This window comes from Alnus glutinosa, chromosome 13 (genome assembly GCF_958979055.1).
Source record: "Alnus glutinosa chromosome 13, dhAlnGlut1.1, whole genome shotgun sequence".
NCBI lineage: Eukaryota > Viridiplantae > Streptophyta > Magnoliopsida > Fagales > Betulaceae > Alnus > Alnus glutinosa.
The window spans coordinates 8,412,766-8,424,390 of NC_084898.1; the positions used below are offsets into that span (position 1 = coordinate 8,412,766).

Below are 11,625 nucleotides of genomic sequence, written 5' to 3' on the forward strand. Positions count from 1 at the left end.
TTGCAAGCAATTATGCGTTTACATAAAATCAAAAATTCAAAACACAAGTGAACACACCATATTCAAAACACAAGTCAACTATCAACACACCTCTTAGACCCCTACATTCACAATATAAAAAAATCAAACCATATTCAAATAGTTCATAGTCTACAAGTCCACACACCCACACTCACAATATGGTTTGATTCACAACATCAAAAAATCAAACCATATTCAAATAATCCATAGTCCATAGTCCGTAGTCCACAAGTCCACTCACCCACACTCACAACATTGTTTGATTCACAACATCAAAAAAACCAACCATATCCAAATAGTCCATAAGTCCACACACCCACACCCATCAATTATCAAACCATATCCATAGTCCATAAGTCTACACTCAACATAAAAAAAATCTTGTGGAAATAACAACACGACTCCTATTCGGTCTTCTAGCAAAATCCTGTGGAGATAACAACAATAAATATTATAAACTTAAAAAATTGACAAACTAAGCAATTGCATTGTAATATAAATATAATGACAAGTCAAAAAATGATAACCTTCCTCTAGGAATAAGATGTGTCAGTCGTCATTGAATGAGAATGTTGATTCTTAGGCCTATCTACAATAGAAAAAGTTTGAGTTAAATAAATAAATAATGAAAAGTAAATGAAATGAATTTATAAATAACTAATTCATAAAAATTTACCAGGTTCATCATAGCTTTCCATAAAGTCCTGAAACACTTCCTCATAGATCATTGGGCGGTTCTTTAACCAGTCTTGTGTGCATATCAAGGCCTCAACGGTAAGCAGAGACAATGAACTCCTAAAGGTATCCAATACACGTCCTCTGTTGCTAAAGGTGGACTCAGAGGCAACGGTGGAAATATGGATGGCCAATACATCACGAGCTATCGCTGCGAGAGTAGGATATTTTGGTGTATTAACCTTCCACCAATTTAAGATGTCAAAATCTATAATATTTGCTTCACACCCATCCAACAAATATTGATCCACCTCCGACCTACATTCCAAGTCATTCTCTGCGACAAGATGTTGGGAAAACATATTCCTATATTGTGTCTCTTTATCTTCATCACCACAAATAGGATTGACATCTACTCTTCTTGTATCTTCAACAATGTTAGATGACTCCCCTACTCCCCTCCCATGAAACTTATTGTATTGCTCAATTAAACAATTCAGGAGGTATCTCACTTTTGCCTCTATTGATCCGCCCACATAGGCCCATTACATTTTCTCAACCAAAACACCAATGCCTTTATCTTGTTGCGTGGATCAAGAACAAAACCAACATACAACATTAAATTGATTACATCCATAGTCCCCCAATACTTTTCATATTTTTGTTTCATACTAAAACTCATAGAACTCAAGACCTGATCTTCACTGAGACAACCATCATTCAAGGTATTTTGAATAATACAAAGTTGCAAAAAATATGAATTGGAGGTGACATGAGTTGAACCAGAGAACTTCAATGTAGCTTCATAAAAAGTTTGCAAAAATGTCGCAAATGCCCTAACATTTTTCCAATCAATAGGTTGAGGAACAACAAAATGGTTATGCTCATCCTCCCCCAATAGGTCAAAAGCTCTTTCGTACTTCTCAGCAGTGGTCAACATCAAATATGTAGAGTTCCATCTAGTTGGAACATCTAGACACACCATGTTTTTACATTTAATTTTTTCCCGCTCTATACAATCTTTAAACTTTGACATCCTCTCCGATGAAGACCTCACATATCTCACTGCATTCCTTATATTAGTAACACAGTCACCTAAGTCTTTCAAGCCTTCATGCACAACAAGGTTTAAAATATGAGCGGCACAACGCATGTGAAGAAAATCTCCTCCTAAAACAGTATGACTCTTGTTCTTCATCCTCTTTCTCATATACTCAATCCCCACATCATTGGCTGAGGCATTATCAACTGTAATAGTGAACACACTATCAATCCCCCATTGGGTCAATGCACTCTCTATCATTTTTTCAATAGTTTCACCCATATGATTGGGAATTTGGTTAAACTTGAGAATTTTTTTATGAATCGTCCAATCAGAGTCTATGAAGCTAGCAGTAACACATATGTAGTTATTTTGCAGGGATGTCCATGTATCGGTAGTGATGCATACCCTTTTACCGCTCAAAAAAGCCCTCAACCTAAGCTTTTCTTCTTCATACAGTTTCAAACAATTTTTTTGTAAAGTGATACGACATGGCACTTTGAACCTAGGTTCAATTCCATTTATCAATTCCCTAAACCCATCACTCTCCACATGCCTAAAAGGCAGCTCACTTTTGATGAAATACCGAACAATCAAATTTCTTATATTGTTTGAATCATACTTCATGAATCCAATTTGGTTACCACTACCACCTTCTACCGGTTTCTTGAATGACATTTGCAACATTGTTTGGTTTTTGGGTAGTGTTGAATCTTTTGATTTCCTAAGTGGAGAGTCTGGGCAATTATAGGTAAGGTGGTGCATCATGGCTGAAGTGCCATTCCTCTTATAGTGACACCCTATTAACCTATTGCATTGACTGCACATAGCTTTAGGGTTTTCCTTATCGATCGGTTCCACTTTTTTAAAGTGCTTCCACACAATGGATTGATTCACAGGTTGTTTTTTACATTGTGACTGTTGGGAAGGTGTGGGGCTTTCAATATTTGCAGTGGAAGGTGTTTCAGAATTGTCATCTACCATAATAGGGGTGGTTGCATCACTCAAAGTGTCTACCATCTGTTATTAGATAAACAATAAAATTTATTTAACAACCAAAAGAAAGAGGAATCACACCTCAAAACAAAAGAAATATCATCTCAAATAAAAAGCTAAAAAATATAACTCTTCATTGATCTAATTACAAAATATTGGGCCTTCCAAGACTAAATTACATATTGGCCATTCGGTCATTAACACAACAGCCAACCCAAATAAACACCTATCTATAATACCTTAGTCCAACATGTCAACATGAATAACCTTAAGCAATCATCCCCAATTGTCCATGATTTATAACACACAACAAAGATCAATTTACAATTCCTTCTTCACAGTTAACCAAACCATCAAATTTCTTTAAACAATTAACCTCACTAATCCCCTACCCTTTTTATAAAATTTCACTTAAGCAATGTAGGACATTTAGGACATTGAATTTTACATCCTTCTAAGTTTTTGGCTCAATTATGTTTGAGGTTGTTGATTTTATTTATTAATTTAATATAAATTTAGAATTATATATGAGTGGCTTGATGAGCAAAGTCATTTGCCAACAACTTGTTTGGTTTGAAAAGGCAGCAACTACGAAAGAGTGGTGATCAAATTTCCTCCTCTAATCTCAGTGGTCTACTTTGGTGTCATTAACTTTATAAAAATCGATCTATTATCAGTGCATGTGTGACGTATTGGGAGTTCATCGATCTGTGAAAATAGTCATGCATTTGAAGATAGTGGGACCGAAGTAGGATCTTCTAGGCGGAGGAGAGATTAGATTCACTGATTTAGGATTAATGTTAATCTTCCCTGATGGTAATTAAAGAGAGTAACAGAGTATAAAAGGACGGATTTGCAAAATACAAATCCGTATTTTGTATTTTGTATTTTAAAAAGAGATATAAAATACATTATTTTGTATTTCTCTACAAAATACAAATCAAAACTAAAACAAATCAAACAAATCAAAACTAAAATAAATCAAACAAATCAAACAAAAAACCATAACAGAAACCCAAAACAAGTCTAATGACAGAAGAAGAAAGAAGAAGAAAGAAAACTTACTAGCAATTAGCAAAGTCATAAAGAGCGAGATAGAGAGGACGGAGAGTGGCGGATAGAGGCCGATGGTGGCGTTGGAGCTTCTGGGCGGAGAGAGAGAGAGGCCGGCGAGTAGCGGAGAGAGGTCGGCAAGTGGCGGAGTGTTGCGAGAAGGGAGATTCGGAGAGATTGAGGGCTGAGGAGTGAGCCGTGAGGCGGCCCAGTGAGAGTTGGGAGAAAGGAGAATGAGAGGTCCAGCAGTAGGGTTTGCTTTGCTTAATGCGTGGACTGAGACTGAATGAAACGACGCTGTTTTGGTGTTAAACACCGAAACGACGTCGTTTTATATATAAATTTTTTTTTTTTTTAAAAAAAAAAAAATATATATATATATATATATAATAGAAAAGCTGGTTACCGGTTATAACCGGTAACCGGCTTTCCTAAAACCGCTAACTGCCTTTTTAAGGCAGTTAGCGATTACCGGTTACCGGTTTTTAGGCGGTTTTAACGGTTATCCGGTTATCCGGTTAACGGTTATGGATGGTTAGCGGTTAGCGGACGATTATTTTCACCCCTATTTTCAGCCTATGGTATTTTAATGTGTAATGGTGTACTAAAATGACGTGGCAATGTTATTATTGGAGGGCAGAAAATGGATAGACACGATAGAAGTTGCACTCAATAGAAAAAGATACCGAGGAAGTTGTCCCTACGAAAGACTCAATCCGATTTCCTTTACTATTACTAATAGTTTTTTCTTGAGTTGTTTAAAGCCGTAGCTGATTCGGTGAAGAAAAGCACAAGCAGTTCAAAGAGACTATTTAAATGCAGGAGGAAGTCAAAGCCCTGAGAGAGAGAGAGAATGGAGAGCGAACTGGTTGGGCTTTGCATCGAAGCGGCATGCCGGAGCAAAGAGAGCGTGGAGAAGTGGCGGGGGCAGAGGCGAACCCTCGAGCGCTTGCCCTCACAGCTCGCCGACGCTCTCCTCCGCCGCCTCCTCGCTCGTCGCCTCCTCTTCCCGTCCTTGCTCGAGTACGTTCAATCAATTCATTTCCTGTTTGGTTCTCGGAAAAGTAGGAAAATCAATCGGAATCTTTGAATCGCGCTGAGGGAATTGATCATATGCTTGATTTTCTATTTTGATGTGCGTTTATCTGAACTTAATTAGTTCTTTGAATTCTATTTAGTTTGAAGATGATTGAGAATCATTTATTACGCGTGAAATTTGCAGTGGCTTGATTAAGCTAAATGTAGGAAAGTAAAAAGGAAATCGGAATATTTGAATCGCACTGAAGGAACTATAAGCTTGAACTTTTATTTTGATGTGCGTCTATCGGAATCTAGCTAGTTCTTCGAGTTCTATTTAGTTCGAAGATATCGAAAATTCCTTAATTATACGTGAAATTTTGAAAAATTGAGCTCGATTATGCTAAATGGCTGTATTAGCTCAGTTGAGTCGAGAGAATAAACTTTACGATTTACAATAGCATCAGTTTATTTTCCCACGCTTTCTTAGCAACCAAACGGAGAGTGACTTACAGTGGTTGACTTTTCATGTACCAGATATTGAAGAATTGTTAATGAAATTATTGCAGCTAACTGATGTAATTTGCTTAGAAGCAGGTTTGAGATTTGCCGAAATGATCAATCAATGTGAGATATTTGATCAAATTATAGCCTGTGTGGCAATATCTCAATTTGGTTTCTGAGAATCAGGGGAAATGAAAGAAAAGTGAGACTACAACTTCAATATTTTTAGAAGTTTTATACTCAATTAATACTTTTGAGAATTATTAGCCAGTTTCCGTTTAAGCTTAGTCTTTTCTAATTCTCTTTTCAGAAAAGTGAGACTGATCCTAACTCGCTTTGACACTACAGGAAATGCATAGAATCCTGTAGGACCCGTTTTTTTCCTCTTTTGTTTAGTTGTACTATCTTTTTCCTAGGACTACATGCCAAAAAGGATCCTTTTTTTATTTTATTTTTTTTTATTTTTTATTCTTTTCTTTTTCTGTGTATGAGCGTAGTCTTTGCTAAACTAGATTTGTTCTTGCAGAGTTTTCAAACGTAGTGCAGAGGAGATTGATCTCAGAGGTGAGAATTCTGTGGATGCGGAATGGATGGCATACTTGGGAGCCTTTCGTAACTTGCGCTCATTGAATGTTGCAGATTGCCATAGAGTCACTAGTTCAGCCCTTTGGGCTATGATAGGTATTGTAATATCATACAATTATGAGGATTTTTCTATTTTTAAAAAAAAAATGAAGTTGCAAAGAACTTCTTACATTTGCCTAATGTTTTCTCTGGGTTTAGGGATGGCTAGTTTAAAGGAGTTGGATCTTTCTAGATGCTTGAAGGTTACTGATGCTGGCATTAGGCATGTTATAACCATTTCAACATTGGAAAAGTTATGCATATCAGAAACCGGTCTTACTGTTAATGGGATTCCGCTTCTCTCTTCACTTAAAAACTTGTCTATCTTGGACTTGGGTGGTTTACCTGTCACTGATCAGGCACTGTATTCACTCCAGGTACTTCGATTTGTTTTAATTGTGAATTTTTTTTTTTTTGAATAAATTACATGATAAATATATTTGTGTGTCTCGTGTCTTTTCTTCCTTTTGGACAATGACTGTGCCACTTACCCTAGTTCTATTTCCCCTCTACCATGCTAAGCGGTGGGGATTGGTAGTTTAACACGCCATGTTTTTGTTCAGCCTAAATGCCAATATGAACATCTAAGATCCTTGATATAAATGCATGAATATGAACTGTAGTAAACCATGGTTTTCTTCTACAAGGAGCTGATGGGACGTGATTAATGCATTCTGAAATCACTATGCTATTCCAATTTTTCTGAGTCAACACTGGATGGATCTCTGGGCATGATTATTTGATTGGTGGATTACTTTCATCTTAAGCATTTTCTCATCCTTGTCTTTGCACATTTAATTTGGTTTAAATTGGTGCTGATATTTGAGATAGTTCAAACGTGTTTAGGTCATTGAAATTCCAGTATCAATTTTCACTTGCAATGCACATTTCTCAACTTTGAACAACTGTAATGAGATGTTTGGATGCGGGATTTTAAGCTGGAATTTCACTTAAAGATAGGATTTATGAATTTTAAACATCGATTCCCTTGTTTGGTTCAACAAAAGAAATTTCAATAATTTTCTGAAATTTTTTCCTTGGTGTTTTCTTCATTTAAATCCCTAGTTCAAATTTTATGGGTGGAGGTGTAATAGTGCAAATCCAACTTATGAAAATCGATTAACCACTATGATGAATATCACCATTCTCATGCAACCGCTGATACCTTTCACACTGCAACTGCCATTGTTGTTGCTGTATTCCCATCCTTTGCCACTATTACCAACATTACGAACATCACCGTCATCACCATTCTTATATCACCACCATTACTTTCATGCTAACCAATACCGTTGTTGCCGCCACCTTCGTGCAGACATTGCTACCACCTTCACCTTTGCCACCACCACTATCATTATCTCCATCCAACCATCATAACTTGTTACCACCATTATTACCATCATTGTCACTACCAATAATACTCTAATTTCTTAATTTGCTCTAATTTTTAAAATTTTAAATCTACTCATCCAAATAATGAAAATTTAACTTTCAATCTAAATGCTTCATTTTGATTGCTTGAATTATTTATACAAACACAATTAAATTGTTTTTGTCTTTTTAGGTACTCACGAAACTACAGTACCTTGATCTTTGGGGGAGTAAAGTATCTAACAATGGTGCTGCTGTTCTTCAAAAGTTCTCCAAGCTGAGCTCCCTTAATGTAGCTTGGACCAACATCACAGAGTTACCAAATTTGCCATCTCTTGAATGCCTAAACATGAGTAATTGTACCATTAACACAATACTTGAAGGGGATGGAGTTAAAGCTCCTTTAACAAAACTTATCTTCTCTGGAGCTACATTCATAAATGAGGCTGAGGCCTTACTATATTGTGAGACAAGTTTCCTATCCTTTTTGGATGTATCCAACTCTTCCCTTCAAAGATTCTGCTTCTTACCTTTTATGAAAGCACTGAAACATTTGGATCTCAGCTCTAGCACGATGAGAGATGATTTAGTCGAGCACGTTGCATGTATAGGAGCGGATTTGAGATATCTAAATCTCAGCAACACAAGAGTCAGCTCTGCTGGATTTGAGATTTTAGTTGGACATGTTCCCAATCTGGAAATTCTATCATTATCCTGCACACCAGTTGATGATGTTGCCGTCTTGTCTATAAGCAAACTGCCTTCAGTGAAGGTTGTCAACATAAGCAATACCAATGTTAAAGGTATAAATTATTTAATGCACTTTTTTATAGAGAAGAATTGGTGCATTTGTTAACTTTTGGTCTCTGATGTTAGTATTCGTGACTGAAAGGAGGTCAGGGCCTGAACTATCGTGTAAATGATGGCTAACGTTCTGCTGGAGTGAGCAGCTGCCACTGAAATTTTTTTAGACAAGAGTATGATTTTGTAGGCGTTCATATCAGCATGATGCTTATACCTTTATATCATGGTTCCTTTATCATATAGCTTACTTAATAAAATCATAACATGGTTCCTTTATCATATGATGTTCAGTGTCATCTGAAAATCTTTTCAGCCTCCCTTCCCTTGCTTAGAGAACTAGCAGTAGCCCCTTTGATTTTCCTTAAATTTATGGAACTAAACTACTTTTTGCTTCCTTATTCAAATAAACTCTAAAATAGATTCCCTTATCCTTTCTCTATACCATTTAAATATTCTTTTAAATAAATGCTAGAGGAAAGAGAGAGTCATTTAAATATTATTTCAAATAGATGATAGAGAAAAGAGAAAGGAAAGAGAAGAGAGAGAAAGCCTTTTTATATTAAATTAATGTTTAGGGTAGCAAAAGTGGTACCCTAGATTTAGGGTAGCACTTGTGGTTCCTCTGGTTTAGGGAATCTGTTTCAAAGGGTTTTTAGGAGTTCTCCCTACATTTAGAGAAGAGAAAGAGTTTTAAAGAAGCTGCTGTTAGTGTTCTTATTGAATAATAAACCATGTGTGCAAGCAAAAAACCTTTGTATCCCCCCCACCTTTCAAATTCACTCTTGACCCCCTTGCTTTCCCATGGCAGGGCCTGAAAGAAAGAAACAATGCATTTCAATTGCTTATTGTTCTCCTATATACACATGCCAAAGCTTGCTTTGTTTTGGGTTGGATTGTCTCTATGCCATTGTTTCTTTGCCAGTTTTGTTACAACCCAAAATGTTAGTATCAAATTGGGTGGGTGGAGTATGAAGGTGCTTATGGGTGCCAAGTCTCACTTTGATTTTTTGTCAGGTGAAATTGGGTTTTATAAGTAATTCTAAAGAGCTCCAATTATAATTTGTTTAATCTTTTTGGAGTAATAGTGCAGATATAGTTAATGCCTTTCCTGAGTCTTGACAAGTTCCTTGATGGATAGACAATTTGTATGACATAGACAATAACAATGAATAATATATATATACCCATGTCTACTCCCTCTCACCATGCATACTACCTGCCTTGTAATCTACCAGCAATTCTCAAGCTTCCTCGTTTTTATGATAATCAATGTCCAATGAATTAAGGATTCCTTTTTTTGGCTGGGAGACTTGTAGGAGGTCCTTCCAATTAAAACTCTCAATATATGCCAATTATGTGGAATGTAACAAATTATATAAATTCATGAGCTTTGAATTTTATTTTATTTTATTTTATTTTTTTTCTGATAATGTCATCTCAAGTTCTTTCTCATGTTCTTGTATAACTTAATATTTATTTCAGTTTGTCATAATGGTAACCATGTAAAAGTTCTTTCTTGACTCAGGTTTCATTCACCTGGTAGGCGCTGAGCCGGACTCAGTTCTCTCACTACAAGCACTAGAAAGTCTCAATCATTTGGAAAAGTTGAATATCGAGGAGACTCGTGTCAGGGATGCAGCACTAAAACCTTTATCAAGCTTCCAAGAGTTGAGATCTCTCTCTCTCAGAAGTACTTCCCTTACAGATGTCTCCCTGGACTACTTGTCATCTCTCCCAAAGCTGATAAATCTTAGATTTCGTGATGCTGTGTTGACAAACTGTGGGCTCATTTCATTCAATCCCTCAGCCACTTTAAAATTGCTGGATCTGAGAGGTTGTTGGCTCCTGACTAGGGATGCTATTTTGTCGTTCTGTAGAAATCATCCTCAAATTGAAGTAAGGCATGAACTTGTACATATCCCTCCAATAGACAAAATTGGCTCTAGTCGTCCATCTCCATCACGATTAACTTCGAGGACCTTTCCGGTGAACCAGAAGCAGCATGGGAACATACCCCTCTCTTCATATTTTGTAGGTAAGACTTTGTATTTGATATTTTCCCAGCTGCAGCATCTTATTGTTGCTGTCCCTAACTTTCATTCTCAATTGTTTTGAGGAAAAATATTAAAAAGCTCCTTCAACTAACGGTCGATTTTAAAATAGCCCCATAAATTTTCAAGTACGCTAAAATGATCCATCTAACTATCAAGGTGTCCTAATAAAACCATTTTTTTCCCGATAATACCCTTATTCTGTTAAAAATTAAAATAAAATATTAATTAAAAAAACTATTTAAAAAAAAAAAAAGAGAAAAATTAGAATAAATGCAAAATCATTCCTTGTAATTGGCCTAAATTACAATTAACTCTGTAGCATAAAAATAATTCAGATGTCATTAGGGTAGGGGAAAATAACAATTTAATTTCTGCAGTTAAAATACTTTATAGATTTTGTTAGGTGTCCATGTCAGTACCAATAAAATGATGACATGTATTACTCTTAGTAAAAAAAAAAAAAAAAAAAAAAGCAAAATTAGTTCATGCTGAGCGTGGCCCTTGGTTTTTTTTTTTTTTTTTTTTTTTTAATATATATATATATATATATATATATATATAAAATAGTTTTTAAAGTTTTTACTTTCTCTAACTTTTTAGATTATTTTTTTTTATTAATTTGTATTTTAGTTTTTAAGAGAATAAGGGTCTTATTGGAAAAAGTTGCATTTTTTCCACACCTTGGTAATTAGATGAGTTACTTTAGCACACTTGAAAATTTATAGGGCTATTTTAAAATCGACGGTTAGTTGAGGGGGGTTTTCTATATTTTTCCAATTGTTTTGAAATAGATCAAAGGTTGAAATATAGCAGAGAGGAGCTACTTGAACTGCAGTATTCGTCTGTGTATCTTGTATCTCCTCTTGATAGAGGCATTACAAGTTCCCAGGAGGACGTGAATTAACCAGGGATGCTTTAAAATCTTTCCGTTCCATGTTGTAACTGTCTGTGATTTATATATGTAATGATAGCTGTTTTTCTTTTCCTTTAGATTCTTGTGTTACTAGGGAAAATGAAATTGAGGAGGATGAGAGTAATGGCTCTAACAAAACATCTTCAATTTTATTCCCATTTAGGTGATGAGGAACATGGAGCTAAAAATCGCGCCAAAGAGTTTGTTGGGTGTATGGCACAAATTTCATTTGCATTTGATTAATCGGGATTTTTTTTTTTTTTTTTTTTTTTTTTTTAAAGGGGGTGGTTTTTTGAAAACGCAAAATTTTAAAGGCTAATATGCAATTTTAAGAGGCCAAATTGTGATTTTGTTAAAAGCTTAGCTATGTTTTTAAAATTTATTTTTTAAATCACATATTTTAAAATCATTATTTTTAAATCGCACATTTTGAAATCGCAAACTCAAATGGACCCTAAATGGTGGATCTCAAATATTGTTGAATGTCACTTAAAATTTTCTCTACTTTTCCCTTGTAGTTTAAATCCCACTAGTTTTACAGTTGCTTAATA

The 11,625-nt window shown here is 35.5% G+C and overlaps 1 protein-coding gene across 3 annotated transcripts; it reads left to right on the forward strand.

Annotated features, from left to right (window-relative positions):
- Positions 1-4,491: 4,491 nt before the first annotated feature.
- On the forward strand, positions 4,492-11,344 carry LOC133854736 (receptor-like protein 15). Of its 3 annotated transcripts, none has more exons than XM_062291000.1 (6): positions 4,492-4,810; positions 5,835-5,989; positions 6,092-6,309; positions 7,497-8,106; positions 9,633-10,142; positions 11,238-11,344. In XM_062291000.1, exons 1-6 carry the CDS (start codon positions 4,641-4,643, stop codon positions 11,315-11,317), a joined length of 1,743 nt encoding a protein of 580 aa, XP_062146984.1. In that variant the 5' UTR covers positions 4,492-4,640; the 3' UTR covers positions 11,318-11,344. The 3 variants fall into 3 exon arrangements, with proteins under 3 accessions (XP_062146984.1, XP_062146983.1, XP_062146985.1); XM_062290999.1 differs by lacking the exon at positions 11,238-11,344 and adding an exon at positions 10,953-11,151 and having other exon boundaries at positions 4,494-4,810; XM_062291001.1 differs by lacking the exon at positions 11,238-11,344 and adding an exon at positions 10,953-11,151 and having other exon boundaries at positions 4,790-4,922.
- The last annotated feature ends 281 nt before the right edge of the window (positions 11,345-11,625 follow it).

What these genes read in the sequence shown, in the direction of transcription:
- LOC133854736 (XM_062290999.1), top strand. Translation starts at nt 4,641, where the DNA reads ATGGAGAGCGAACTGGTTGGGCTTTGCATCGAAGCGGCATGCCGGAGC. An exon ending in CTCTTCCCGTCCTTGCTCGA is followed by an intron (nt 4,811 to 5,834) that starts GTACGTTCAATC and finishes TTGTTCTTGCAG; the next exon opens with AGTTTTCAAACGTAGTGCAG. An exon ending in AGGCACTGTATTCACTCCAG is followed by an intron (nt 6,310 to 7,496) that starts GTACTTCGATTT and finishes TTGTCTTTTTAG; the next exon opens with GTACTCACGAAACTACAGTA.